This window comes from Bos indicus x Bos taurus, chromosome 8 (genome assembly GCF_003369695.1).
Source record: "Bos indicus x Bos taurus breed Angus x Brahman F1 hybrid chromosome 8, Bos_hybrid_MaternalHap_v2.0, whole genome shotgun sequence".
Classification (NCBI taxonomy): domain Eukaryota; kingdom Metazoa; phylum Chordata; class Mammalia; order Artiodactyla; family Bovidae; genus Bos; species Bos indicus x Bos taurus.
The window spans coordinates 93,762,916-93,787,796 of NC_040083.1; the positions used below are offsets into that span (position 1 = coordinate 93,762,916).

A 24,881-nucleotide genomic window follows, 5' to 3' on the forward strand; every position below is an offset into this window, starting at 1 on the left:
ATTCTTTACTTACTATATGAACCACCAGGGAAGCTGTTCCCATAATAATTTAATACTTAAATTTTATGGCCTTTAATAGTTTATAAAAGCAGTTTCATATACATGCTGTTAATCCTAAAATTTCTTTTATTCTTGGGGTAGAGTGGATATTATTTCAATATTATAGTTTTAGAAAGTGATTTTTAGTTGTTTCAAGTGGTTTGTTTAAATTTGCAATAATATTTTAACTCATTCTCTCTCAGATTTGACTATAACATGGAATGAAGGTATTTCTATTAGGATAAGAGGTACATTTATCCTAAAAACTGAGAAATTTCAAAATGGGAATAAAATATTTAAAATTATGGTTAAATTACCATGTTCACTTCAAATTGGTATGAAATTTGATGACATTAAAGGTATGTATATTTCACTGGTTTTCTAAAATATAATAACTTTCCAATTTCAAACTCTTCCTAAAGGATTCTAAAACTTTAGCAGCAAAGGAAAAAGAGGTTAAAAAAATAACAGATGGACTAAGTGCCCTTCAAGAAGCAAGTAATAAAGATGCTGAAGCTTTGGCCGTTGCACAGCAGCACTTTAATGCTGTTTCCGCTGGTCTGTCCAGTAATGAAGATGGAGCAGAAGCAACTCTTGCTGGTCAGATGATGGCCTGTAAAAATGAAATAAGTAAAACTCAGACAGAAGCCAAACAGGTAAGTACAGACAGTAAGAACTATGTGATTGCAGTTTTTATTTCTTTATTATTATTTGATTTTTTGTGAAGCTCCTTCACACTACGCTTTGGCAGTTGTTAAACAAAATGTTGAAAATATTCAGATAACTATCAACTATTACATTCTGCTGCTGCTTAGCACCTAAAACAATGAAATTCAATATACTGATCTCTACCTATTGACAATATCAGTATAAGATGCCATAAAACATAAAATACCTTTATAGATTAATTGAAATTTTAAGTGCAATAAATGCTCTGTTCTGTTTTCAGCATTGTATGGAATGCTTGAGGTTAATGTATTTGTTTTCATCTTTTTGGTATTTTATTGACATTATAAAGTTGAAGTTTTAAGTTTTAATAGGAAAACAAAAACATCTTCATTTATATGCCTGCCACAGTTAAAACTATAGCATTTTAGTGTCATACTTATAGCATATACATTTTTCTGTCAGTTTAGCATCCTTTTTCTGTATACTTTTATTCCTCATCAATACAGTTAAGTGCACAGTTGGACAGCATAAATATTATATAAGTGCAAATATGCATACCTAAGTGAAAAAGAAGGAAGTGATTTCTAGCTTTTTATTTTGCTTTTAATTTGATCAGTTCAGTTCAGTAGCTCATTCGTGTCCGACTCTTTACGACCCCATGAACTGCAGCACTCCAGGCCGCCCTGTCCATCACCAACTCCCGGAGTTCACTCAAACTCACGTCTATCAAGTTGGTGATGCCATCCAGCCATCTCATCCTCTGTTATCCCCTTCTCCTCCTGCCCCCAATCCCTCCCAGCATCAGAGTCTTTTCCAGTGAATCACCTCTTCGCATGAGGTGGCCAAAGTATTGGAGTTTCAGCTTCAGCTACACTCCCTCCAAAGAACACCCAGGACTGATCTCCTTTAGAATGGACTGGTTGGATCTCCTTGCAGTCCAACGGACTCTCAGTCTTCTCCAACACCACAGTTCAAAAGCATCAATTCTTCGGCACTCAGCTTTCTTTATAGTGCAACTCTCACATCCATACATGACCACTGGAAAAACCATAGCCTTGACTAGACGGACCTTTGTTGGCAAAGTAATGTCTCTGCTTTTGAATATGCTATCTAGGTTGGTCATAACTTTCCTTCCAAGGAGTAAGCGTCTTTTAATTTCATGGCTGCAGTCACCATCTGCAGTAATTTTGGAGCCCCCAAAAATAAAGTCTGACACTGCTTCCACAGTTTCCCCATCTATTTCCCATAAAGTGATGGAACCAGATGCCATGATTTTAGTTTTCTGAATGTTGAGCTTTAAGCCAACTTTTTCACTCTCCACTTTCACTTTCATCAATAGGCTTTTTAGTTCCTCTTCACTTTCTGCCGTAAGGGTGGTGTCATCAGCTAATGACAGTTCTTTGATATTAATCTTTGAGCTCATTGATGTTAGTTTTATAAATATTAAAAATATAGACTTAAATTATAAGATATTTAATATTTGAGCATATATACATTTATATTCTGAGTAGTATTTTGAGGAGAATACATTGGGAAATGATTCCCTGTTGATATACTGATCCAAGTAGTCAGTTAAATTTTCAAGGCTGATGTCTCTTAAAACAATCTAAATATGTGGCTGTTTTATCACTAGCGCTATCTGCCTCGTATAGCCTGTTATATGTTTTTCTGTTACAGGCTCAGATGAAGTTGAAACATGCCCAACAAGAATTAAAGACTAAACAAACAGAAATTAAGAAGATGGATAGTGGCTATAGGAAGGATCAAGAAGCATTAGAAGCTGTGAAAAAACTTAAAGAAAAACTTGAAACTGAAATGAAAAGGCTAAATTATGAAGGTTTGCCTTTAAAGACATGATGTTAAATCATTAGGAAGTAGTGATTATTAATAGAAACTTAAAGGAAATAGCAAGTAGGAAATTTTTTTCACCTCATTAATGTTAATGTGAATTAGTATAAAAATTATTTATAAATATAATCAGAAAAATACCAGAGTATAAAACAGTCCTTTGAATTGAAAGGATGAAAATGGTTTTATGTGTTGAAAATATGTCTACTTGACACTTAATATAAATTCAAATGTAAAGTATGCTTTTCTTTAATATTATCAGGAGTTTGCATTTTACTTTTAGAAATGCTTTGGAAATAGAGATTACTAATATTTTCCTTAAAACAGTAGAATATTTGAGTTTTTAAAACTTGGTTTTACTTACGGCTTACTGTTCAGAAAACAAGGAGGAAAGCCTTCTGGAAAGGCGAAGGCAGCTATCTCGTGATATCAGTAGACTGAAAGAAACAGAAGAAGCTCTCTTGGCCAGATTTCCCAATCTTCGATTTGCCTATAGGTAAGAGTTAAATCTTGAAATTGAACATGGTAGTAACTAGGATATATTTTTGTGTGAAAGTTACCGTAAGCTGCTTTTCCTTAATTGTTTTTTCTTTTTTCCTTAAATCTTTATTGAATGTTTCAGAGTTGTAGACAAGGGAAATTCTTGTGAAATTTAAGGTTACTAATGCCACTAATGTCAAAACCAAAATGAGTGGAATTTAATCTTACCCCAAAAAGTTTCTTTAAGGTTATTTTATCATTAATGTTAAATAGCTGTGTTAACATTTTATAATTTGTTTTATTAATGCTATATGGTTTTTTTCTTGGAATACTTAATATATGTATTACAAAGATTAGAACATTAAAGTTATTTTTGTTACCTTGAAAACATTATGTATACTGAAAGATCTTTTGATTTTAAAACAATAGTCTTTTAAGGGTACAATAGAATACTGTATACATACTTTAAAAAACCAGGGTACGTTACTGTATAAAAGCTTTATTACTAAAGACTATTAGCTGACAATGCAAGTTTGCCACAGAACTTCAATTTGTAAAAAACAAAATGACAACGGAAAACATCAATATTTGTGAAACACAATAAAAGATGTGTCTGTAGCTGGACAGTCATGAGACATTTGAAATCTTTTAATTTTGTTAAAACTACTGATTATTGTGCTTTCAATTTAATGTATTGTCAGAAAGACCTCTTGACTAGTAAAATACAACTTTTTCTATTTTCTTGTCTAAGATTAATTTTTGTCCACTTTTCTATTTTAGGGATCCAGAGAAGAACTGGAATAGAAATTGTGTGAAAGGACTTGTAGCTTCACTGATCAGTGTAAAAGATAGTTCTGCAACCACTGCTTTAGAATTAGTGGCCGGAGACCGACTCTACAATGTTGTAGTAGACACAGAGGTAAACTGATTTTAATTAAAGAAAACAAATAATTGCTGTTAAAACTATAATAGCTGCTAGCTTGAAAAATCATGTGCTCTTAGAAGAATTGGGTACTTTATTGACGTTTTAAACTTCTTCTAAGACTAAATGTTGGGCTTCCCTGATGGCTCAGCTGGTAAAGAATCTGCCTACAATGTGGGAGACCTGGGTTTGATCCCTGGGTTGGGAAGATTCTCTGGAGAAGGGAACGGCTACTCACTCCAGTATCCTGGCCTGGAGAATTCCATGGACTGTATATAGTCCATGGGGTCGCAAAGAGTTGGACATGACTGAGCGACTTCACTTAAGGCTAAATGTTTATCTTTACAGGGTAAAATGATAGAGTTAATGATCTTTTATATTATATTTTATTAACATTATTCCACTCCAGAGTCCAGAATGCACATATCTATCTTAGAATTTTGATTGTTCGGGATAGTAGGCACTGAGCGTATTTATAAATTCCTAAACTTGTACTGTTAACCTTTAAATGTTTTTTGTTGTCATTAATATATTTTTCATTTATAATACACGATGTTTTAGGTTACTGGAAAAAAGCTACTAGAAAAGGGGGAATTGAAGCGTCGATACACTATAATTCCACTCAATAAAATTTCATCCAGATGTATTGCTCCAGAAACTCTGAGGATTGCTCAGAATCTTGTAAGTCTTTTTTGTATGCTTTGTCTGCATCTTACTGGTTTTTTTGTTGTTTTTTTTTTTAATTATAGGACATTAACTGTCCTCTGAAGTAAATTGGGATTTCAATCATATATCAAACCACAAAATTTTATTGTGTTACCATGCTTTAAAAAGTTAAGATACCAAAGAGAATAAAATCAGCTTTTGTGAAATTAGATGGAAAGAGAATAGAAATGTTGGAAGACTAAAATTCCCTTTGATATTTTAAAGTTGTATTAGAATGTCTTCTTTAAAAGATTTTTATTGGACTATAGTTGGATTAAATGTGTTTTAGGTATACTGCTAAATGATTCAATTATATATACATGTGTATATCCATTATTATTCAGATTTTTTTCCCATATAGATTATTACAGAATATTGAGTAGAGTTCCTTGTGCTATACAGTAGGTCCTTCTTAGTTATTTGTTTTATTTTTGTGTGTTATGTGTGTTAAGTCACTTTAATCATGCCTGACTCTTTGTGACCCTATGGACTGTAGCCTTCTAGGCTTCTCTGGCCCTGGGATTCTCCAGGTAAGAATACTGGAGTGGGTTGCCATGGCCTCCTCCAGGATCTTCCTGACCCAGGGATGGAAGCTTGTCTCTTATGCCTTCTGCATTGGCAGGTTGATTCTTTGCCATGGGCCACCTGGGCAGTAGAGTTTCCTGTGCTATGCAGTAGGAGGTCCTTGTTGGTTATCTGTTTTATTTATAGTAGTGTATAAATGTTTACCCCAATCTCCTAATTTATTACTTCCCCTACATTTCCCCTTTGGTAGCCATAAATATGATTTTTGAAATCTGTGAGTCTGTTTTATAAATAAGTTCATTTGTATCAACTGAATTCTCTTAGCATTTGCTTGTCTGTAAAGCTTTTGCTTTCTCTGTTGAATCTGAATGAGATCCTTCTGTGTAGAGTAATCTCTTGGTTGTAGGTTTTTCTCTTTCATCACCAGGGCTTGTGGCTCAACTGGTAAAGAATCACCTGCAACGTGGGAGACCTGGGTTCCATCCCTGGGTTGGGAAGATCCCCTGGAGAAGGGAATAGCTACCCATTCCAGTTTTCTGGCCTGGAGAATTCCATGGACTGTATAGTCCATGGAGTTGCAAAGAGTTGGACATGACTGAGCGACTCACTTTCACATTAAATATTAAACTTTTGATTTCTGATTAATGAGAATTATAGAACTTATAGAGGAATATAGGAATTCTGCAGGTTTTTTTCATGCCACGCACACTAAACCAGCTATAGTGATAACCGTTATGGAACGTAATCTGTCAGTCTTGCAGAGATGCTTCTCTACTAGAGTTCTTCTAGATTACCCATCAACCTGTGAACATACAAAGCAGGTAGCCAGGATATGTAGTCAGCTGCTGGGCTAGATCTAAAGTAGTATGGTTTCTAGTGAATAGATGAGTGCAAGGAAATATATTTAAAAGGCTACTGTGGTTGTATAATATTTGGTAAGAACATGAAACCAGTTTTAACTTTCAGTAGTGATATCAGTATTTGAGCAGGGATTCTAAGTTCATGAGTTGAAAAAACAATTCTATGAAACCTGAAACTGCATGTATAATTAAGATAATAAATGGATATTCAGTAAATTTCTGAAATTGAGAAGCCTTCAATGAAAATTATTTACTGTCAGGAGAAGAAAGATGAGTATAAAGTAAATAGGTGGTAATTTTGGTTAGTACTTCTTTTACTTAGAGTCTAGAAGGAAGTTATTCTCGTCTTAGGTCAAGTTCCAGTGTTAGAAGTAAGTTGGGGTTTTAAGTAACAACAAAAGTACTTTTACTCAGATCCCTTAGCCACATGCACTGAATGGTAACTGCTGTGTCAGAGGACATTGCTGAACATATGTTGCAGAGAGCTGCTTTCATTATGATTTCTGCTACTACTACACTCCATGAAGTATATTCAGTTCAGTCGCTCATTCGTGTCCTACTCTTTGCAACCCCATGAATTGCAGCACGCCAGGCCTCCCTGTCCATCACCAACTCCCGGAGTTCACTCAAACTCATGTCCATTGAGTCAGTGAAGCCATATTAGGTTGTTTTAAAAATGTAGGCTGAGGTAGATGTTATAAACAAAGGGTGAGAAAAGACAGTTGGATCAAAATAAAAGATTGAGAGATTTTTTAAATTACTTGTTTACTCTCAATTACTGTTTTCGTTTCTGTAACTGGAAGGTAGTTGCTCTAGCATGTTTTATTTGAATGGAAAAGTATTCACTTTGGGACAACCAAGTTGATAGTTGAAGGAAAACATGTAATTGTGTAACTGTGTTGATCTAGAAATTGTACTTTAAGAAAGTGTGTTCACAAATAATCCACTTTGAATTTAGAAACTTGATAGTGGCTTCTACTTGATTGAAACTCATGACTGGTATTTTTAGCTAAATGTTTTACTTAGATTTTTCAGTGTTTAAACTTGAATTTTTTTTCCTAAAAGTGAGTTTTCTATAGCATTTTAGAAAATTCAAAAGGCGTTGTAGTGCTGGGTATATATATTAAGTTACTGTTAGTATTTATACTAACAGTTGTGGGCATTATTAGTATTTTATAAAATAGTATTTGAAAGGAAAGGAGTAATATGTATTATGACATATGTTTTCCCACAGGTTGGCCCTAATAATGTTCATGTGGCTCTTTCCCTGGTTGAATACAAACCAGAACTTCAGAAAGCAATGGAATTTGTCTTTGGAATGACATTTGTTTGTGACAATATGGATAATGCAAAAAAAGTAGCTTTTGATAAAAGGATAATGACTAGAACTGTAACTCTAGGTGGCGATGTGTTTGATCCTCATGGGACGTTGAGTGGAGGTAGGATTTATATCATTTTGTCCTCCTACTCCCTTGTTCTAAATAGGATGGGGACTTTTTTTTTAATAGGAAATATTGGGGTTGGAATAATTCAGTGTTTTATTCCTAATCAAAGGATTGACTTTTCATTTGTGACAGTTACTTATTATTAATTGAGAAATTATACACTGTCATCATCCAGATGGAGCTCTAGTCTAGTAACCAGTACTATAGCTTTTCTTGCTCATCTTAAGTCTATTCTTGTTCTCTCTTTTTTGCCTTGTTAAGATATTCTAGTCACTGGGAAACGAAGTAGTTTTATTCAGTGCAATTGTAGCTTGACCACCAGTTTTCCTTTAGGAAACATGTTAACTTCTGATATGTGTATATGCTACTGCTCCTGTCAAAAGTAAAGCAAAACTTTAAATCTGCCCTTGAGATGGTGCCTTAAGAAAGGAATTCTTAAGTAGTGACCATGTATTTCCTGTCCTAATATTTGTGATACTGTTTCCATATCCATGTCGAGTGACCATGTAATAAATAACAAATACTGAACAGTACTTACTGTGTACTAGGCAGTGTTGTAAGCCTGTACTGTCCAATACAGTAGCTACTAGCCACATGTGACTTACCATTTAAATAAGGTAATTAAAATTAAATAGAATAATTTATTTAATTGCACTAGGCATATTTCAAGGGCTCAGTAACCACAGTATTTAGTGGGTAATTGGATAGTGCACATATGGAACATTTCTATCATTCTATAAAGCCCTCTCCCAAGGACTTTAATTAGTTCATTTAATCTTTATAGCAACCTTGAGGTAGACATTACTATCTTTTCTATATGTTTGTAGAAACTAAAGTATAAAACAGTTAAGAATTTGCTGATAAGTGGCAGAGCCAGGGGTCAGAGTTTAAACAGATAGCCTGATTTCACAGTTTGTGCTTTTAACCAAATCAAGAGACTTGGATGCCTCTTGAGTTAGGAAGTATCTTAATTTCTTTCTAGTCCAAGAAAACAGTAGCCAATGTAATGAGCTTCATGATCAAGTTCCCCAGTGTACATAATGACTAGTATCTACAGTTGGAAGATAGAAACCAAATATTTTAAAATATCTAGATTAGAAGGAACATTTTAGATTTCACTGAATTATATGTTCCTGAAATTCCTCCTTAAGTGATGGCAGATATGTAACCCCATGTCATATAAGCAAAGTGTTCATAATAGCATTATTGATTGACTTCACTTTCTTCCATCAAACCTGGAGTTTTCTTAACAGCTTAACACTTCAGCCTGTTACTGCCAGACAGTTATAAAGCATGTAAGGTAAAACCAGTTTACTATGCTATGTCGAGTTTAGACCACATTACAATATGGTAATAAATAGCTCCCAAATTTTAGTGGCTTACAGATTTATTCTATAATTATGCTACATCATGTTACTTGTCTCTGCTCCATGTTATTCTCATTATGGGACTTAGGCTGACTGAAAAATAAATCTTTTTTTTTGAACATACTTTACACATGGGAAAGGGAAAACAAGTGGTAAATTATGTGCTGCCTCTTAAAGCTTACTTTCAGAAGAGGCAGATTTCCCACTTCATCTGCTAGAGCAAAGCACATGGCTAAGCCTGATTTTAGTAGATCAGAAAATGGTCCTGAGAGGAATCCACCCAGTGAGTAAAGAAAGTGAAGTCGCTCAGTCGTGTCCGACTCTTTGCGACCCCATGGACTGTAGCCTATCAGGCTCCTCCATCCATGGGATTTTCCAGGCAAGAGTGCTGGAGTGGATTGCCATTTCCTTCTCCAGGGGATCTTCCTGACCCAGAAATCGAATCCGGGTCTCCTACATTGCAGGCAGACGCTTTACCGTCTGAGCCACCAGGGAAGCTTACCAGTGAGCAAAGGCAATGATTATTTTGAATAAATAATCCATCACATACAGAGTATTTGTTATCACATATGTATGCCCTAAGATTCAAATGATAAAATGGATTTTGTACCTTCATAAACCACTAAAGATTGGCTGTTGAATTATTTCAAGTGTAAATCTCTTAGAAAACTGTATTGTTTCCTAAATATGTGGCAACTCAGTGTTGAAGGCCTGTTTTAATTTGCCTATGTCAGGTGCTCGATCCCAGGCAGCTTCCATTTTAATGAAGTTTCAAGAACTCAAAGATGTTCAAGATGAGCTCAGAACCAAGGAGAATGAGCTACGGGCTCTAGAAGAGGAATTAGCCAATCTTAAAAACACTGCTGAAAAGTAAGACTTTGGTTGGATTAAGCTGTTATTAAAATTTTTTTTTGGTCAAAAATCTGCATTTGCATGGTAGAAGATTAAAAAAACTAATATTTAAAGAAATACTTAACAACTTAAATAATAACCTTAGTATTGAATAAGTTGTGAATTGATAACAGTTTTTTTTTTTTAAATATAAGTGATGTCTTTGTTTTACGAAATTATGGAAAGTTAATTAAAAGGAAGAAAGAAAAATCAGCCAAATATTCCTATTTTTCTACTGAGATATATACTCTGTTAACATTCTTTGGGGATTAGTGGGGAAACACACAGATACTCTGAAGGTTGATGCCAGAGGACACTTGAGTCCTTGATTTGAAATGATGTCATATGCGGTAGCACTGATTGGGTGTCTACACTAAGTTTTGCAGCCTTATGGCTGTCCTATACATGTTGAAGCTAGTTAGGTTGCCTGTGTCTTAAACAAGTTTATGTCAAAAGTCACTGCTAAAATTAAAGTGTTTACTTCCAGTGTTTTTTCTTTGTGGGTGTGGATATAGGTGTGTGTGTAAACTGTTCAACATTACTTCTGTTTGTGTATGATACATATTTATGTATGATGAAATATATGTATGCCACATTTTTTTTTTCATAATTGGGTTCATGCTATTCAATGTAACCCTTTTTGTCTCCTAACATTATTTACTATTGCATGCCTCATGTGCCAAGTACTCTTCAAAGAACTGGGAATATAGCAGTGAATCAAATAGATAAATCTCTTCCTTTATCTTACCTCCATATGTGGAGTTGGGGCAATAGACAATATAAAAAGTTAAATTGGTAAAAGGTATGTTAGATAATGCTAAGTTCTAAGAATAAAAATGTAAAATAGGAAAGAAGTGTTGAAAGTTTATATGGGGTGGGCAGGGAAAGCCTTACTGAGAAGATGACTTGAATAAACACCTGAACGATGTTGAGTGGACTCACTATGTGGTTATCTAGAAGAGTCCTTACGTGCTTTAAAAACTTCAGGAGTATAAATGCCACAAACTTAACAAAGTACAGTATTTGAGAGTTTAATTGTAATTTTTTTTTAATTCCTCTGAAGATGGCAAGTGGCAGATGAGATAAAATTAAACAATTTATTTAGAATTCACAATACTGAATAAAGGTAAGAGAAAATAAAAGATAAAAACTTAAATTTTTTTTGAGGGGTAAACTTTTGGCATTTATCTTCTGAAATTATCAAAGCTTAGAATAGTACCAAGACTTTTTTGGGACACAGTATATATGTGGAAAAGATTATTTACACTAAGTCACAGTGGCCATTCCACGATGTAAATTGTATCAAAATGCCCACTTTCAAACATTATATACATGTAAAGCCTGCCTTTTACCTTCATTGACATATGACATTAATCATAAAATGAAAGAACTTTCTCTGAGAAAGAGACAAAAAGATGTTTCTGAAATGTGGAAGCTCTGTCAAGGGAATGAATTACAGACTCAGTTGTAGTCACATTTGGCTTGGAACTGTTAAGTTTGTTGAGCAGTACTAGGTCGTTTATTCTGCAGAGTTGTTTTGTAAACTAATTGTGGCCCTGAGGTCCAGGAAGAAAAGTAGATTTTGAAAAATGAAAGTGGAAGGGTCACCTAAAGCCATTCTTTCATAGACCATATCAGGAAAATATGTTGCCTTTTTAAAAAAATTTCTTTACATTTTTAAATGAGTTGAAAAATGACTGAGTTAAAATCCTGTCTTTTTAATTGCTGTCAAGCAGTCTCAGACAAGAATACTCAAGGGAGTATTTATAAGTTGCTTGTTTTTTGCCCTCAAACCTTGTGATTTTCTAGTTACAAGCAACTTTTGAATTTACTATAATTTAAAATTTCACTGCAGCTGAATTAGCAAAATACCTTCCAAAGCCTTAATTTGAAGCTGCCAGAACTGGGGGACAATTACAGGATCTGCAAAAAAAAGTGCTTGGTGAATGTTTAAGTTTAGTACTGTGTCATTTTAAACCACCAGTCTCCTTACAAAATGGAGGGAATGATGTTATTTTTTAAAACATTTGAAACTGGGGATTGAGCTAACCAAATTTTTGAAATTTTATATAATTGTTATATATTCTATTTTTGTGATGGGGGCTATTATGGAGTTTTTCTTTTAGATAAGGATCAGTGAGAAGGATTATTTTTAAGATAACTTATTTATTCAGAGATTATTAATATTTTCTAAAATTAAGAATATTTCTGTGGATAGTTAACTATTGGTCTTGGTCATTTAGAGTATTTACCTTCAGTAACCAAGTCAAACTTGAGTTTACATTGATGCTTCAGAAGTGTGAAAGTCATCAAAATGAGTCTTGTAACCAGTGGCATCTTACATTATGTTGTATGAGTTTGTTTTAGGTAAGAGCTTGTTTAAATGCATGTCTCAAACATCAGAAAAATTATCATTTATTATAAACTTCTCTTCCTTAAGGTATCGCCACCTAAAACAGCAGTGGGAGATGAAAGCTGAGGAGGTAGATTTATTACAAACCAAGCTTCAGCAAAGCTCGTATCACAAGCAACAGGAAGAATTAGATGCTCTTAAAAAAATCATTGGTAAGATTTTGTTCTAATCTGTTTCAACTGATAACCATACTTTAGGTATTTGAAGCTCTCATGTTTATTGTATATTTTAATTATATGTAATAATTTTCTGTTAATTTGTGCTTTTTTATTGGGTTGCTCATAGCTTGTTTTTATTGTTCTCATGTACCACATTATAAATACCTTGTTATATGCTTGTCTTTTGGTTTTGTTTATGTTTATAGTATTTTTGTTATATGTGTATAACTATCTCTGTCCCTAATTTTAGGAACCTATCTTAACACCTTTAATCAGAATTTAATTGTATGTGGTAGTTTTAAATTTCTCTTATTCCTTAGGACTATTCACAGACCTATTTTACCCCACTAATATTTTTATTCTTTTTTTTCTCTTCTTTTATAAAATTTAAAATGTATTCATTTCATTCACCTTTCCCACCCACTGCCTCTAGCAACCACCAATCTTTTCTTTGTATCTGTGACCTAAGATATTTAAGATTCAACATATAAGTGAGATCATATGGTATTTATCTTTCTTTGACTTATTTCACTTCATGTAATGCCCTCAAGGTCCATCCATGTTATTGCAAATGGTAGGATTTCCTTCTTTTTTTATGGTTGAATAGTATGCCGTGGTGTGTTTATGCCACAGTTTCTTTACCTATTCATCCCTTAGTGGACTCAGGTTGTTTCCATGTCTTGGGTGTTGTAAATAATGAAGCAGTGAACACCACCTGTCTTTTGATAGCCAGTATAACAGTTGAGGTGATCGCTGTTTGTGGTTTTGATTTGAATTTCCCTTATGATTAATGTTGAGTATCTTTTCATTTACCTCTCGGCCGTTTGTACATCTTCTGTGGAAAATGTGTATTCAGGTCCTCTATTTTTTGATTTGATTGGTTTTCTTTGCTGTTGAATCATATGAGTTCTTAATAAGGTTTAGATATTAACCCCTTATCAGATAGATGATTTACAAATGCTTTCTCCTGTTCACTAGGTTGCCTTTTGGTTTGTTGATTTGTTTTGGTGTGCAGAAGCTTTTTGGTTTCATGTGGTCCCCCTTGTTCACTTTTGCTTTTGTTACCTTTGCTTTTGGTGTCAAATTCAAAAAATCATCAAAACCTATGTTATGGAGCTTGCTACCTGTTTTCTTCTAGGAGTTTCATGATTTCAGGTTTTACCTTCAAGTCTTTAATCCATTTTGACTTAATTTTTTTATGTGGTGTTAGAAAGTGGTCTGGTTTCATTCTTTTCTGACTGTCCAGCTTCCTTGCAACATTTACTGAAGAGACTGTCTTTTCCGCATAATATATTCTTGACTCCTTTGTCATAAATTAATTGATCATGTATGCATGGGCTTTGTTTTGGGGTTCTTTTATTCAGTAGTTCCATTGATCCTTGTGTCTATTTTCAGTAGAGTGCCACTAACTCTACTGCTTTAATTACTCTAGCTTTGTAATATAGTTTGAAATCAGGGAGTATGGTGCCTCCAGTTTTGTTGTTCTTTTTCAAGATTGCTTTGACTGTTCAGGGTCTTTTGTGGTTCCATACAAATTTTCCGATTGTTCTTTCTATTCCTATGAAATATGACATTGAAATTTTGATAGGATCTGACTTGAATCTGTAGCTTGCATTGGGTAATATGGACATTTTAACTATCCTTCCAATCTGTGAACAGAGAATATTTTTCCATTTGTTTCTGTCTTCAGTTTCTTTCATCAGTGTTTCATAGTTTTCAGTGTACATATCTTTCACCTCCTTGGTTAAATTTATTCTTAGGTATTTTCTTTTTGATACAATTGTGAATGGGATTGTTTTCTGTATAGAAACAACAGATTTTTGTAATTGATTTTGTATTCTGCAGCTTTGTTGACTTTGCTTATTATTTCTAACATCTTTTGATGGAGTCTTTACAGTTTTCTATTTATGATAGGGTTTTCTGTTTATGCCATCTACAAATAGTGAGAGTTTTACTTCTTTCTTTCCTGTTTGGATGCCCTTCTTTTCCTTGCCCTGTTGCTGTAGCACTTCCAACAGTGTGTTGAATAAAAGTGGTGTGGGCATCCTTATCTTTTTTTGGTCTTAGAGGAAATGCTTTCAGCTTTTTACCATTGAGTATGATGTTAGCTGGAGAAGGCAATGGCAACCCACTCCAGTACTCTTGCCTGGAAAATCCCATGGACGGAGGAGCCTGGTGGGCTGCAGTCCATGGGGTTGCTAAGAGTTGGACACGACTGAGCAACTTCACTTTCACTTTTCACCTTCATGCATTGGAGAAGGAAATGGCAACCCACTCCAGTGTTCTTGCCTGGAGAATCCCAGGGACAGGGGAGTCTGGTGGGCTGCCATCTGTGGGGTCGCACAGAGTTAGACAGGACTGAAGAAACTTAGCAGCAGCAGCAGCTGCAGCATGATGTTAGCTGTGAGCTTGTTATGTGTATAGCTTTATTCTCTCTATACTCACTTTATTGTGTTTTTATCATAAATGTTGGATTTTCTCAAGTGCTTTTTCTGCTGTTTAGATGACCATGACTTTTATCCTGAATTTGTTAATATAGTGTGTCATATTCACTAATTGGCAGATGTTAAACCATCATTGTATCCCTGGAGTAAATCCCACCTAGTCATGGTGTATTATTGAATTCGGTTTGCTGATGTTTTGTTGAGGATTTTTGCATTTATGTTCATCAGGGATGATAGCCTGTGATTTTTTTTGCTTGTGGTGTCCTTGTCTGATTTTAATATCAGGATGATGATGGCTTCACAAAATGCATTTGGAAGAATTTTCTTTTTGTTTGCTTTTTGGAAGAATTTGAAAAGGAAAGATTGGTATTAATTCTTTAAATGTTTGGTTTAATTCAACTGGACTTTTGTTTGTTGGGAGGTTTTTGATTCCTTATTAAGTTTCCATATTACTAATTACTAATCATGATTTAATCTTGATAGGTTGTCTTTTTCTAGGGATTTATTTCTTATGGGTTGTCTGATTTGTTGGTGTGAAATGTTTCATAGTTAACCTTTTATGATTCCTTATATTTCTGTGGTATCAGTTGTAGTATCTTTTATTTCTGATTTTGAGTCTTTTTTTCCCCTTAGGTCTAGCTGGAAGGTTGTTGGTTTTAAAGAACCAGATTTTAATTTCATGGATTTTTTTTTTTTTTCTATTTCTTTTTGGCCTCAATTTCATTTATTTCCACACTGATCTTTATTATTTTCTTCCTTCTACTAACTTTGGGTTTTGTTTTTTCTTCTTTTTGATGCAGTTCTAAATGGGACTGTTTAGTATATAGAAACACAACAGATTTTTGGTGTAAAGTTGTTTGAGATTTTTCTTGTTTCTTTAGGTAGGCATTTGTTGCTATGAACTTCACTCCTAGAACTGATTTTGCTACATCTAATGTACATTTGGTTTGTTGTATTTCTGTTTATCTTTGTGTTGGGTATTTTTTTTTTATTTCTCTTTTGATTTCTAGAATGATATTCTACAATGAAAACTAGTATAGGAAATTGCATAATCATGGCTTTCAAGGTTATGTTTGTACCTAGTCCTAACACTTAACAGTGTATGTTGATTGTGACCATAACATGCTCATTCTATCTTACTTTATTTTTTAATTTATAAATTCAGAGGTCATATGTTTCCTATGCTTTGTCCTATGTATATTCTCACAATATTTCTCTACTTTAGTAAGAGTTTCCTTGAATAAAAATAAGTGAGCAAGGAACACTAAGTTAAGCTTTTTTATGGGGTTAATTAAAAGTGTTCTTATAACTAAATAAAAGTACCATAGTTCTGTGCTCAGTTCTGGTTTTAGAAGCTTATGGTATATAAAATGGTCTGTGATCTTTTTATAAGTTAAATTGTAGGTAAAGTTTATGTTATTCAATTTCATGTGATTGGAAATAATTTCTTTACAGAATTTAGATAATTCAAGTATGGCTCTAAGATATGACCTGTGTTTTCAACATACTATTTCTAGAATAAGGTTAGAACAGTTAATTTTTTTTTTTAACTCTTGCCTCCAACTTTCTATACCTTTTCTTCTCTTAAAAGTTGAATTTGTAAGCCCTTACCTATAACTGTTACTAGTTGGAAGATCTCATTTAGTTGTATTTGCCTGCTTTATGATGCAGAGGAAAGTGAGGAGACCTTAAAAAACACCAAAGAAATTCAGAAAAAAGCCGAAGAAAAATATGAGGTGTTGGAGAATAAAATGAAAAATGCTGAAGCTGAAAGAGAGAGAGAACTGAAGGATGCACAGAAAAAACTAGATTGTGCCAAAACTAAAGCAGATGCTTCTAGCAAAAAAATGAAAGAAAAACAACAGGTAATTTTTTTTTAATAGAATTAATCTTTTAACATCAGCATAGAACTGAAGGGTGGTAGAGCACCATTGGTTGATTTGTCCTTCATCGATATTTGTCGTAAATCAAAAAGTGAGAGATAAGATTGCTTGATAAGGCTTGATTTTGATAATGTTTCATTCAGGAGTAGACCAAAGCTTGTATCATGTAAGCCAAGCTGTGTCATATCAGAGACTCACTGTTGACATTTCTGTTTGGTGATCATCTGTTTGAACAGACACTGTGAAAGAATAATGATGACAAAGCATGTTAAATTTGCAGTGTTATTCAATTGTAGACTATTATGGATAGTTTCAAGGCTGGAATTTGAACCTGTGTTTTACTGTTTACAAAGAAGGCTACATGCCCAGTCGCTATTCCATACAATTTCACTTAAATCTAACTTTCTTTCACAGTTCTTTTTAAACCCACCTTATGATTCTACTATTAAATATTTAGCTTTACACAAAGCATTTTGTAAAGAACTAAAGGCTATAATGGGAAAGAAGAGAAACTAATTTTTTTTGTCATTAAATAATTGTTTTAAAAAAGGATTTTACCTCCTAATTTATCTGCTATATAGAATTCTGTATTATTTTTCCCTATAGGAATAAAAGGATGAAATAGTTTACGCAAAGTTCTTTGAACCCATAAAAATTGTATGTACATTTTTTAATATAGAAAAATAAATTTCTTTTCCCCTTTCTTCTTTGGAAGCAGCTTACATGTTTTCAGTAGTTGAGTAAGCCATGGTCCTTACTTGCTGAAGTGAAGTCGCTCAGTCGTGTCCGACTCTTTGCGACTCCATGGACTGTAGCCTACCAGGCTCCTCCATCCATGGGATTTTCCAGGCAAGAATACTGGAGTGGATTGCCATTTCCTTCTCCAGGGGAACTTCCCGACCCAGAAATTGAACCCAGGTCTCCTGTATTGTAGGCAGATGCTTTACTGTCTGAGCCACAGTAGTTGGTATGTTGAATGCCCAGATGCTCTGTTTTTTTATAGGAAGTTGAAGCTATCACCCTGGAGCTGGAGGAGCTCAGGAGAGAGCATGCATCCTATGAACAACAGCTTGAAGCTGTAAAGGAAGCTATCATATCCTACGAGGGTCAGATTGCAGTGATGGCCTCTGAGGTGGCTAAAAATGAGGTAAGAGTGATTTAACCACATTAGAGAAATACAAATGTAAATCTCCTTCTGAAATGGTAGCTTAAAGATGTTTGACTTCAAAGGTCTCAGTCTCTTCACCCTTGTCATGATGAGAGGGAAAATGATGATCACCGATCAGAAAGAGTCCTGAAATAATATCACTAATTGTTTTAGTCCACTAGGTCTACTAGAAAATGAAAACACCCAGTAATTTGACCTGGCAGAGTTTAAATAAAAATTATTAACTATAACAGGAATTTGGGATGATGTACAATTGATTGCTAAGGGCTAGAGAAAACTCTAAAGAATATATGAACAGCAGCTACAAGGAGCAGTCACTACCTATAAGCTGAAGCAGTGCACCCCCAGAAGGAATAAATCTGGAAAAGAGCCCCATTCTACCTGCAAGGCTGAGAACTACATGTAGTTGGAGAACACATGATTGTGGCCCTCTGGTGGTGGGGTTTGATGTAGTAGGGAAACCATGCGGAGGAAAGTGCTGCACAGGACATCTGGGAAAACAGCTTTTGGGGACGCCAGGGGGACTGGCCACAGGGAGGTGCCCAGCCTGGGGACAGGCTGAAAAGACTGCTGCTGGTTATGCCATGTAAGTGACAACCTTGCCTTTGAGAAAAGCACATCAGAAGCAAGAAGTAAAGCCCCTTCCTTCTCCAGTGTCCCTACAGCATCCTTTACTGATGAGGCTTCATACTGTTAAACTCGGCAAGGGAGAGTTGTTCCCATCTCAGAAGCAGGCAGTATAGGGTGGATTTGGGGTGTGAGGGTTTCATGTTGTGAAGATATTTCTATTTCCTACAAATATTAGAAATGCTCCCTCATGAATACTGGATACCTTCTTGACCCATTTTTTGATTTTGACCTTGAATTCTGTTTCATTATTTCTACTCCTAGTTTTTAAAACTCAGATATAATTGGCATAACATTTATATTAGTTTCAGGTGTACAATGTAATGGTTCACATTTTAATATATTGTGAAATGATCACCCCAATAAGTCTGGTAACCATATATGATTACAGATTTTTTTCTTGCGATGAGAACTTTTTAAGATGTGCTGTCTTAGCAACTTTGAAATATATAGTCGTAGTACCTACTGTCACTATGCCCTACAAAGTCTAACCACCTTTGGTTTTTGATACAACTTTTTTTTTTTGTAAGTTTTCTGTTCTGTATATACTTTTTGTAGGTCATGTTAACTGAAATGTAACAGCTTCTAACGGGAGTTCCATCCATTTAGCTACAATATAGTAAAGTGTGTTTTTGCCTTTTGTCCTCTACTTTTACATTTCCTGTTACATTTTTTCCTTGACATGATTGTTTTAACTGTTGTAGTGTGCATTGTTTTAGAAAGTAGTTCTTTTTTCTCTTCATTCTATTTGTGGTTAAACTCAAGGGTTTTTTTTAATTTTTAACACATTATCAAATCAATAGCAGAACAATTTTTTAACTATATTTTTGAAGATCAGGGTTCAAAATGCTTTTCAGCTTTGTGTTTTGTATTGCTGATTACCTTTTCTACAGTTTCTTTTTTGCCTTCTTACTTGCCTTATCATTCCTCCATATCTTTTACCATCTTTCATGGACATCATCTTGTGGAATTTTTTTTTAAAAAATAGATGTCATATTTTTAAAGAGAAATGTGGAAGTAAAATAAGCCCCTTCTTCCTTGATTTAAATAATGATAAAATCAAAGCATATACATATTTCGATAAAGAGAATATTTCTCTATGGAAAACTATAAAATGTATCTCTAATTAAGTTTGTAAACGTTGTTCTTTTAGTCTCTATATTTTAAATTGTTTCTATTTGCCCTCTTAGGGAGCCAAGAAGATAAATTGCCTTCAAATTAATTATGTTCAAACAAAACTAAAAACTTTGGCTCAATCTGAAGTGATAGATATCCTTGTTTTTCTCTTAACCATTGTAGATTGAAATAATTATACCTGTGACACAGCATCTTCAATCTTTAGGTGTGAGAGAATCTTCTTCATAAACATGTTTTTGTCATGCGTTTTTGTTTTGGATTTTTTAGATGAATGCTGTGGTTTAACTTCCTCCTGCAAAGGACCTTTTGTGACACAAACATAAAGAAATTACTTATGTCATGTTCAGTAACTTAACCATAATGTCAGGTATTGTTTATTGTCAAAGTTATCTTGTTTTCTAATGAGTATGCCTTAAAGAATTCCTAAATTTTTACTGATGCTGGTCATCACTTCAAGATACCTGTTCTTCCTCAGAGTCTTTTAGCAAGTTGTTCTACTCTTTGTTTTCCCCTACCTAAATCTGAGTTGAGCTAGGTTCTTTTTTTCAGATGTTTATGTGAGTTTGTGACCATATCTTTACCAGAAAGACCTTCAAGATCTAGCAAAGAACTTTGAGGGGGAAGAGGTGAGAGTTGGTAGACTAAATCCCAGCTGTAATTTTCACTTGAGAGGGAAACCGATGGTAGTAAAAGAGTGAGAAGTTTTTCTTTGTGCCACAGATCTGTTTCTTCAAAAAGGTTTCTCTTCCTCTTCCATATCTCTGTTTTAACCCCTGTGCTAGAACCAAACACTCTGACCTTTTGTTGCACTGTCAGAGGCCTTATGGCTTACTTCTATAGAAGGGAAAGGAACCAATGCCAGCTTACCTTACTTCCACCCCCTTTCTTTGCCTTCATAATAAATGGCATTTGGGGTGTCTGTCATATTATTTTGTAACCACCACCAGAATCCCACTCTTTTGAGAGAGACCTTACAGGGCAAACCCCAGTAACCCCTCCTCCACCTGCTGCTGCTGCTGCTAATTCGCTTCAGTCATGTCCGACTCTGCACCTAGGTGATCCCAATTATACTGTGTCACAGGGACTTTGTTGCTTCCAGCATGAACAATGCATCTCATCCCTTTTTTCCTAGTGGTAATACAAGTTTTATTTGTAAATGTGTTAGTCATGTTCATGGAGATATAAAGTGTAGAAGGTTAGATGACACATTGCCATCTTGTCTAGAAGTCTGTTGGATGATCTTTCAGTAAACGAAAAAATGTCTCCGTCTTACCTTGCTGTATGTTGTCTTGTAATTCTTCATTTCAGGAGTTAGTAAATAAAGCTCAAGAAGAGGTAAGCAAGCAAAAAGAAGTGATAACAGCCCAAGACAACATAATTAAAGCTAAATATGCAGAAATAGCACAACACAAGGAGCAAAACAATGAATCTCAGCTTAAAATTAAGGAACTGGACCATAACATCAGCAAACATAAGCGGGAAGCTGAAGATGCTGCTGCAAAGGCATGTTTGTATTGTTCATTTTTATTCTTAATCACATTTTTGCCTCTGGGTTTTTGAAATGTTCTGGTAAAATGCTCAGTGAAGAACTTACTGTAAATGGCAGAACTACTGTGTAACAATTTTGAGGCATACAACTATGACTGCTTCTCAGCAGTCACCAAATGGCAAAAATGTTTTATTTTTATATTTAATTTCAGGGGCTTTATTCTCATCTCCAATATGTTTGAGTGGTCTCCCATGGAAATGACTTTTTTTAATCCCCAGTTGTTCATAGAACTAATTACTAATGTATTAATAGTAGTAATATATATTCTTTACCTAATTGTAAATTGAATTTAGGGAACTCACAGAGAAATATACACAAGGAACTTCTGAAGTAAGGACTTAGTTGGTTTAGGATATCCTTATGAGGATGAGTATAGTCAGTGTTTGAAGTCTCATTTGAAATCTGACGTTTTGCCTAGTAGTGTCTTGGAAGTTATCCCACAGTTTTTTGGTCATTCTTAATTAAAATTTCTTTCATGTATCTCAGTAACCTAAGTACTTTAAAGAAAATACATAGTTCTGCAGGAATTCGTTGCTTAGTTAAGGAGGCTTCATTTATGTGGTTTTAATAATTCACTCATCTTGTTTTCTTACTGGTCTGTAACAGTTTGGAGCCTTTTAAATCTTCTTTAGCATCATAAAAGTACAAGAGATTTAATTTCAAAAAGATGAGAACATACAAAACAGTCTTCCACCCTTTTCTGCAAGAGCCATGAGTGCCTGTTCAGGTTCATTACTTTGTTTAAAAAGCCTTTTTTTAATGACCACATGATAATATCCTAATATTTTATTAGTATTGATTTCCCATTTGCCTGGTAGCCTAGTATTAGTGAATTCACTGAACTATTACCAATGCTAATATTACTGTTAATAGGTTTTTTTTAAACACAATTGAAAATACTAGTATTGGTGGTTGCTAGGGGATTCTATTTACAGTTAAGTGAAGAGGGTAGAAAGAGTGACTTGCAAGCAGAACTGCTAAAAAGTCAAGTATTCTTTAAAATACATAGTTTATCAAATATTTATTGTATACTTATACCAGGCACTAAAGATGCAAGAATGAGCAACATGCCACAGAATGTGTTCATGGAGCTCACAAATGGGCAGGAAAAAAAGATAGACTAGAAATGACCATATTACTTTGGAGTCTGGTGGTGTGATTGTACTCATGGAATTAATAAGGATGATTGACAAGGATTAGCTTTCAGCAGTCAATACCAATCTTAAACAGTTAGAGTAGAAGAAAGTCTTCCTTAAGCACTATAATTAAAAATCCTTAGTGGTTATATTATATGAGTATTTGACTGTGCCTCGTCAAAGAGGGTAGCGAGGGGATGGAGTCAATATTTAAGATAATGTTTTACTTAGGTTATAATTTCAAGAATTATTAGGTACCAGTCACAATTAGGCTTTCATGATTTTACAGTGTCTATGACTTAAATATTCATATAAGACTAAACTTTCACAAGTTGTTTTTTTGAAGTAATACATTGAATTTGGTAAAATCTGGAGCCTCATCTCATTATAATGGCAATGTTTACACACACACACACACACACACACACACTTCTTAACTATTTCTCTTGAGTTCACATTTATTTTGATGCTTAAGTAATATCTTTTTCTGTTTCTATTTTTTTTAGCCTATCCTCTAGATAAAAATATTCATACTTATAGGTTCACAATCAACAATGAGTCTCATTTTTTTTCAAATGAGTCATTGTGAGATTTTTCTCAAAAATGTTTGTAAAAATTAGTAAATATTTAAGAAACTAATTTTTAAATATAGGTTTGTGAGCAATGATATCATTCTATTATCATCTTGTGGCTAGGTATCCAAAATGTTGAAAGACTATGACTGGATTACTGTAGAAAAACACCTCTTTGGGCAACCCAATAGCACCTATGATTTCAAAGCTAACAATCCAAAAGAAGCTGGTGAGAGACTTCAGAAGTTGCAAGAAATGAAGGAGAAACTAGGAAGAAATGTCAACATGAGAGCCATGAATGTACTGACTGAAGCTGAAGAGCGTGTAAGTCACTTTGCTATGACTATGGCCACTTTAAAACATGAGTAGCCTTGATGGTTTTTATGACCCCTGGTGTGTGTGTGCTCAGTCTGCGGCCCATGGACTGTAGCCCGCTAGGCTCCTCTGTCCTTGGGATTCTCCAGGCAAGAATACTGGAGTGGGTTGCCATTCCTGTCTCCAGCAGATATGACCCCTGAGACAATTATTAGAGTCAGCCTAATAATTTAGACTTAAATTTTAGATTTAAAATCTTTGTTTTATGCTTTCGAAACTTTGTTTTGTGTTTTCCTTTTCTTCTTTTTTAGTTATTTCTTTTCTTATTTCATTCTTTTTGTTTCATCAGTTACATGTTCTGTTGTGCTTAAATGACTTTTCCACTGGCCTTTCCTTTTGCTGTGAACGTCTTCAGCCCCTTTCTTATTTTTGGTTTAAATAAAAACACTTTCGATCTTGTTAACTCCTCACATTTTTATCATTTCTTTCACTTGTCTTTTTGAAAGGCTTTGAAGAAGACTACAGGATTTCCCCACTATCCAAAAAGTAGGGCATTCCTTTGAAACCCTTCCTATGCCGAAATGGTATAAAGCAAAGAAGCAATTACCATAGGGCCCATCTTGCTAACAGATGCACAGAGCAAACTGAGATAAAGCACAGATGCTCACAGACACAGTTCAGAGCTCTCGGAGGAGGCTTGCTGCTGAGATGCTCAGTGTTGTTCCCAGGAGGAGCCTGATGGTGCCACTCTCACTGCTTAGGGTGTGTGCTGCTTCTGTAAGAAACGGCTCACTGCAGAACACATGCTGAACATTATTTGTGCTTTTTACCTTTTCTTGCAAAAGTAGTGATATAAAATGAACTTTGGAAAAGTGAGGGAATACCTGTCTGTTCTAACCAGTGTCTTCCTTTGATTACAGTGTATTGCAAGAACCATTACATAAGTAAACGACTAAAATTGTTATATACATTAACACTGTTTTACTAATCTGTAAATCCGGCAGCATCTTCTCTGTTTTAATGCTCTCAGTTACTTGATGGTGTTATCCATCTCCCTAACCTTTTACAGTCTGCATGTCACTAGAAAAACCCAAAGGGGAAAGCAGTTCTATTCTTTATGGCCCCACAGGAAATAGCAATCTGAGTAATTTTATATTTTGCCCTGTATCTTCTTTAATTCTGTAAAACTGAATTTGCATAACAGTTAATGAGAGTGCTGTAAAAGTGAGTACCTACCTATGAGCTCCATCACTTTTAACAAATTTTTTGGTAATGGGTTTCTTAAAGCTCTTACTGACATTAGTATCTACAAAGAATCTATATTATGTTAGATACTAAACAGATTAATAATGCACATACTGTAACCTTTCTGTTAAATATTCCTGCTGGTTTTCGTTTCTCCATTAAATCTTTGCAATATATGGCACCTTCGTGGAAGGGAAATATTTTGTCTGAATTTGAGCTGCTTAACATCGTGAAATTTGTTTCCTTATACTTGTTTGCTTTTATTATATAATAATAACTTGAGCTAGTTTTTTGTTGTTTTTTTTTTCTAATTTTACCAACTCCCATCTCCATATCAGAGAGGAAGGGCCTGTATTGTTGATCAGTGGTTCACCTTTTGTTTTTTTGTTATTGTATTTTGGGTCACCCCATGTAAGAAAATATATGGAATTATGCAAGGAACAGGATAAAAGTGTGACCAAGCTCCTAAAACCTTTTCTCCGC

General features: G+C 34.5%; 1 protein-coding gene across 1 annotated transcript in view; it reads left to right on the forward strand.

Annotated features, from left to right (window-relative positions):
- SMC2 (structural maintenance of chromosomes 2) overlaps positions 1-24,881 on the forward strand; it is a 50,415-nt gene that overhangs the window by 15,399 nt on the left and 10,135 nt on the right. Inside the window, exons 10-21 of the mRNA XM_027550427.1 lie at positions 462-695; positions 2,386-2,545; positions 2,935-3,052; positions 3,817-3,955; positions 4,520-4,639; positions 7,283-7,487; positions 9,595-9,730; positions 12,192-12,316; positions 16,438-16,631; positions 17,653-17,796; positions 20,890-21,084; positions 22,962-23,162. Of these exons, the coding sequence (XP_027406228.1) occupies positions 462-695; positions 2,386-2,545; positions 2,935-3,052; positions 3,817-3,955; positions 4,520-4,639; positions 7,283-7,487; positions 9,595-9,730; positions 12,192-12,316; positions 16,438-16,631; positions 17,653-17,796; positions 20,890-21,084; positions 22,962-23,162 (1,971 nt within the window). The remainder of the gene's footprint in view (positions 1-461; positions 696-2,385; positions 2,546-2,934; positions 3,053-3,816; positions 3,956-4,519; positions 4,640-7,282; positions 7,488-9,594; positions 9,731-12,191; positions 12,317-16,437; positions 16,632-17,652; positions 17,797-20,889; positions 21,085-22,961; positions 23,163-24,881) is intronic.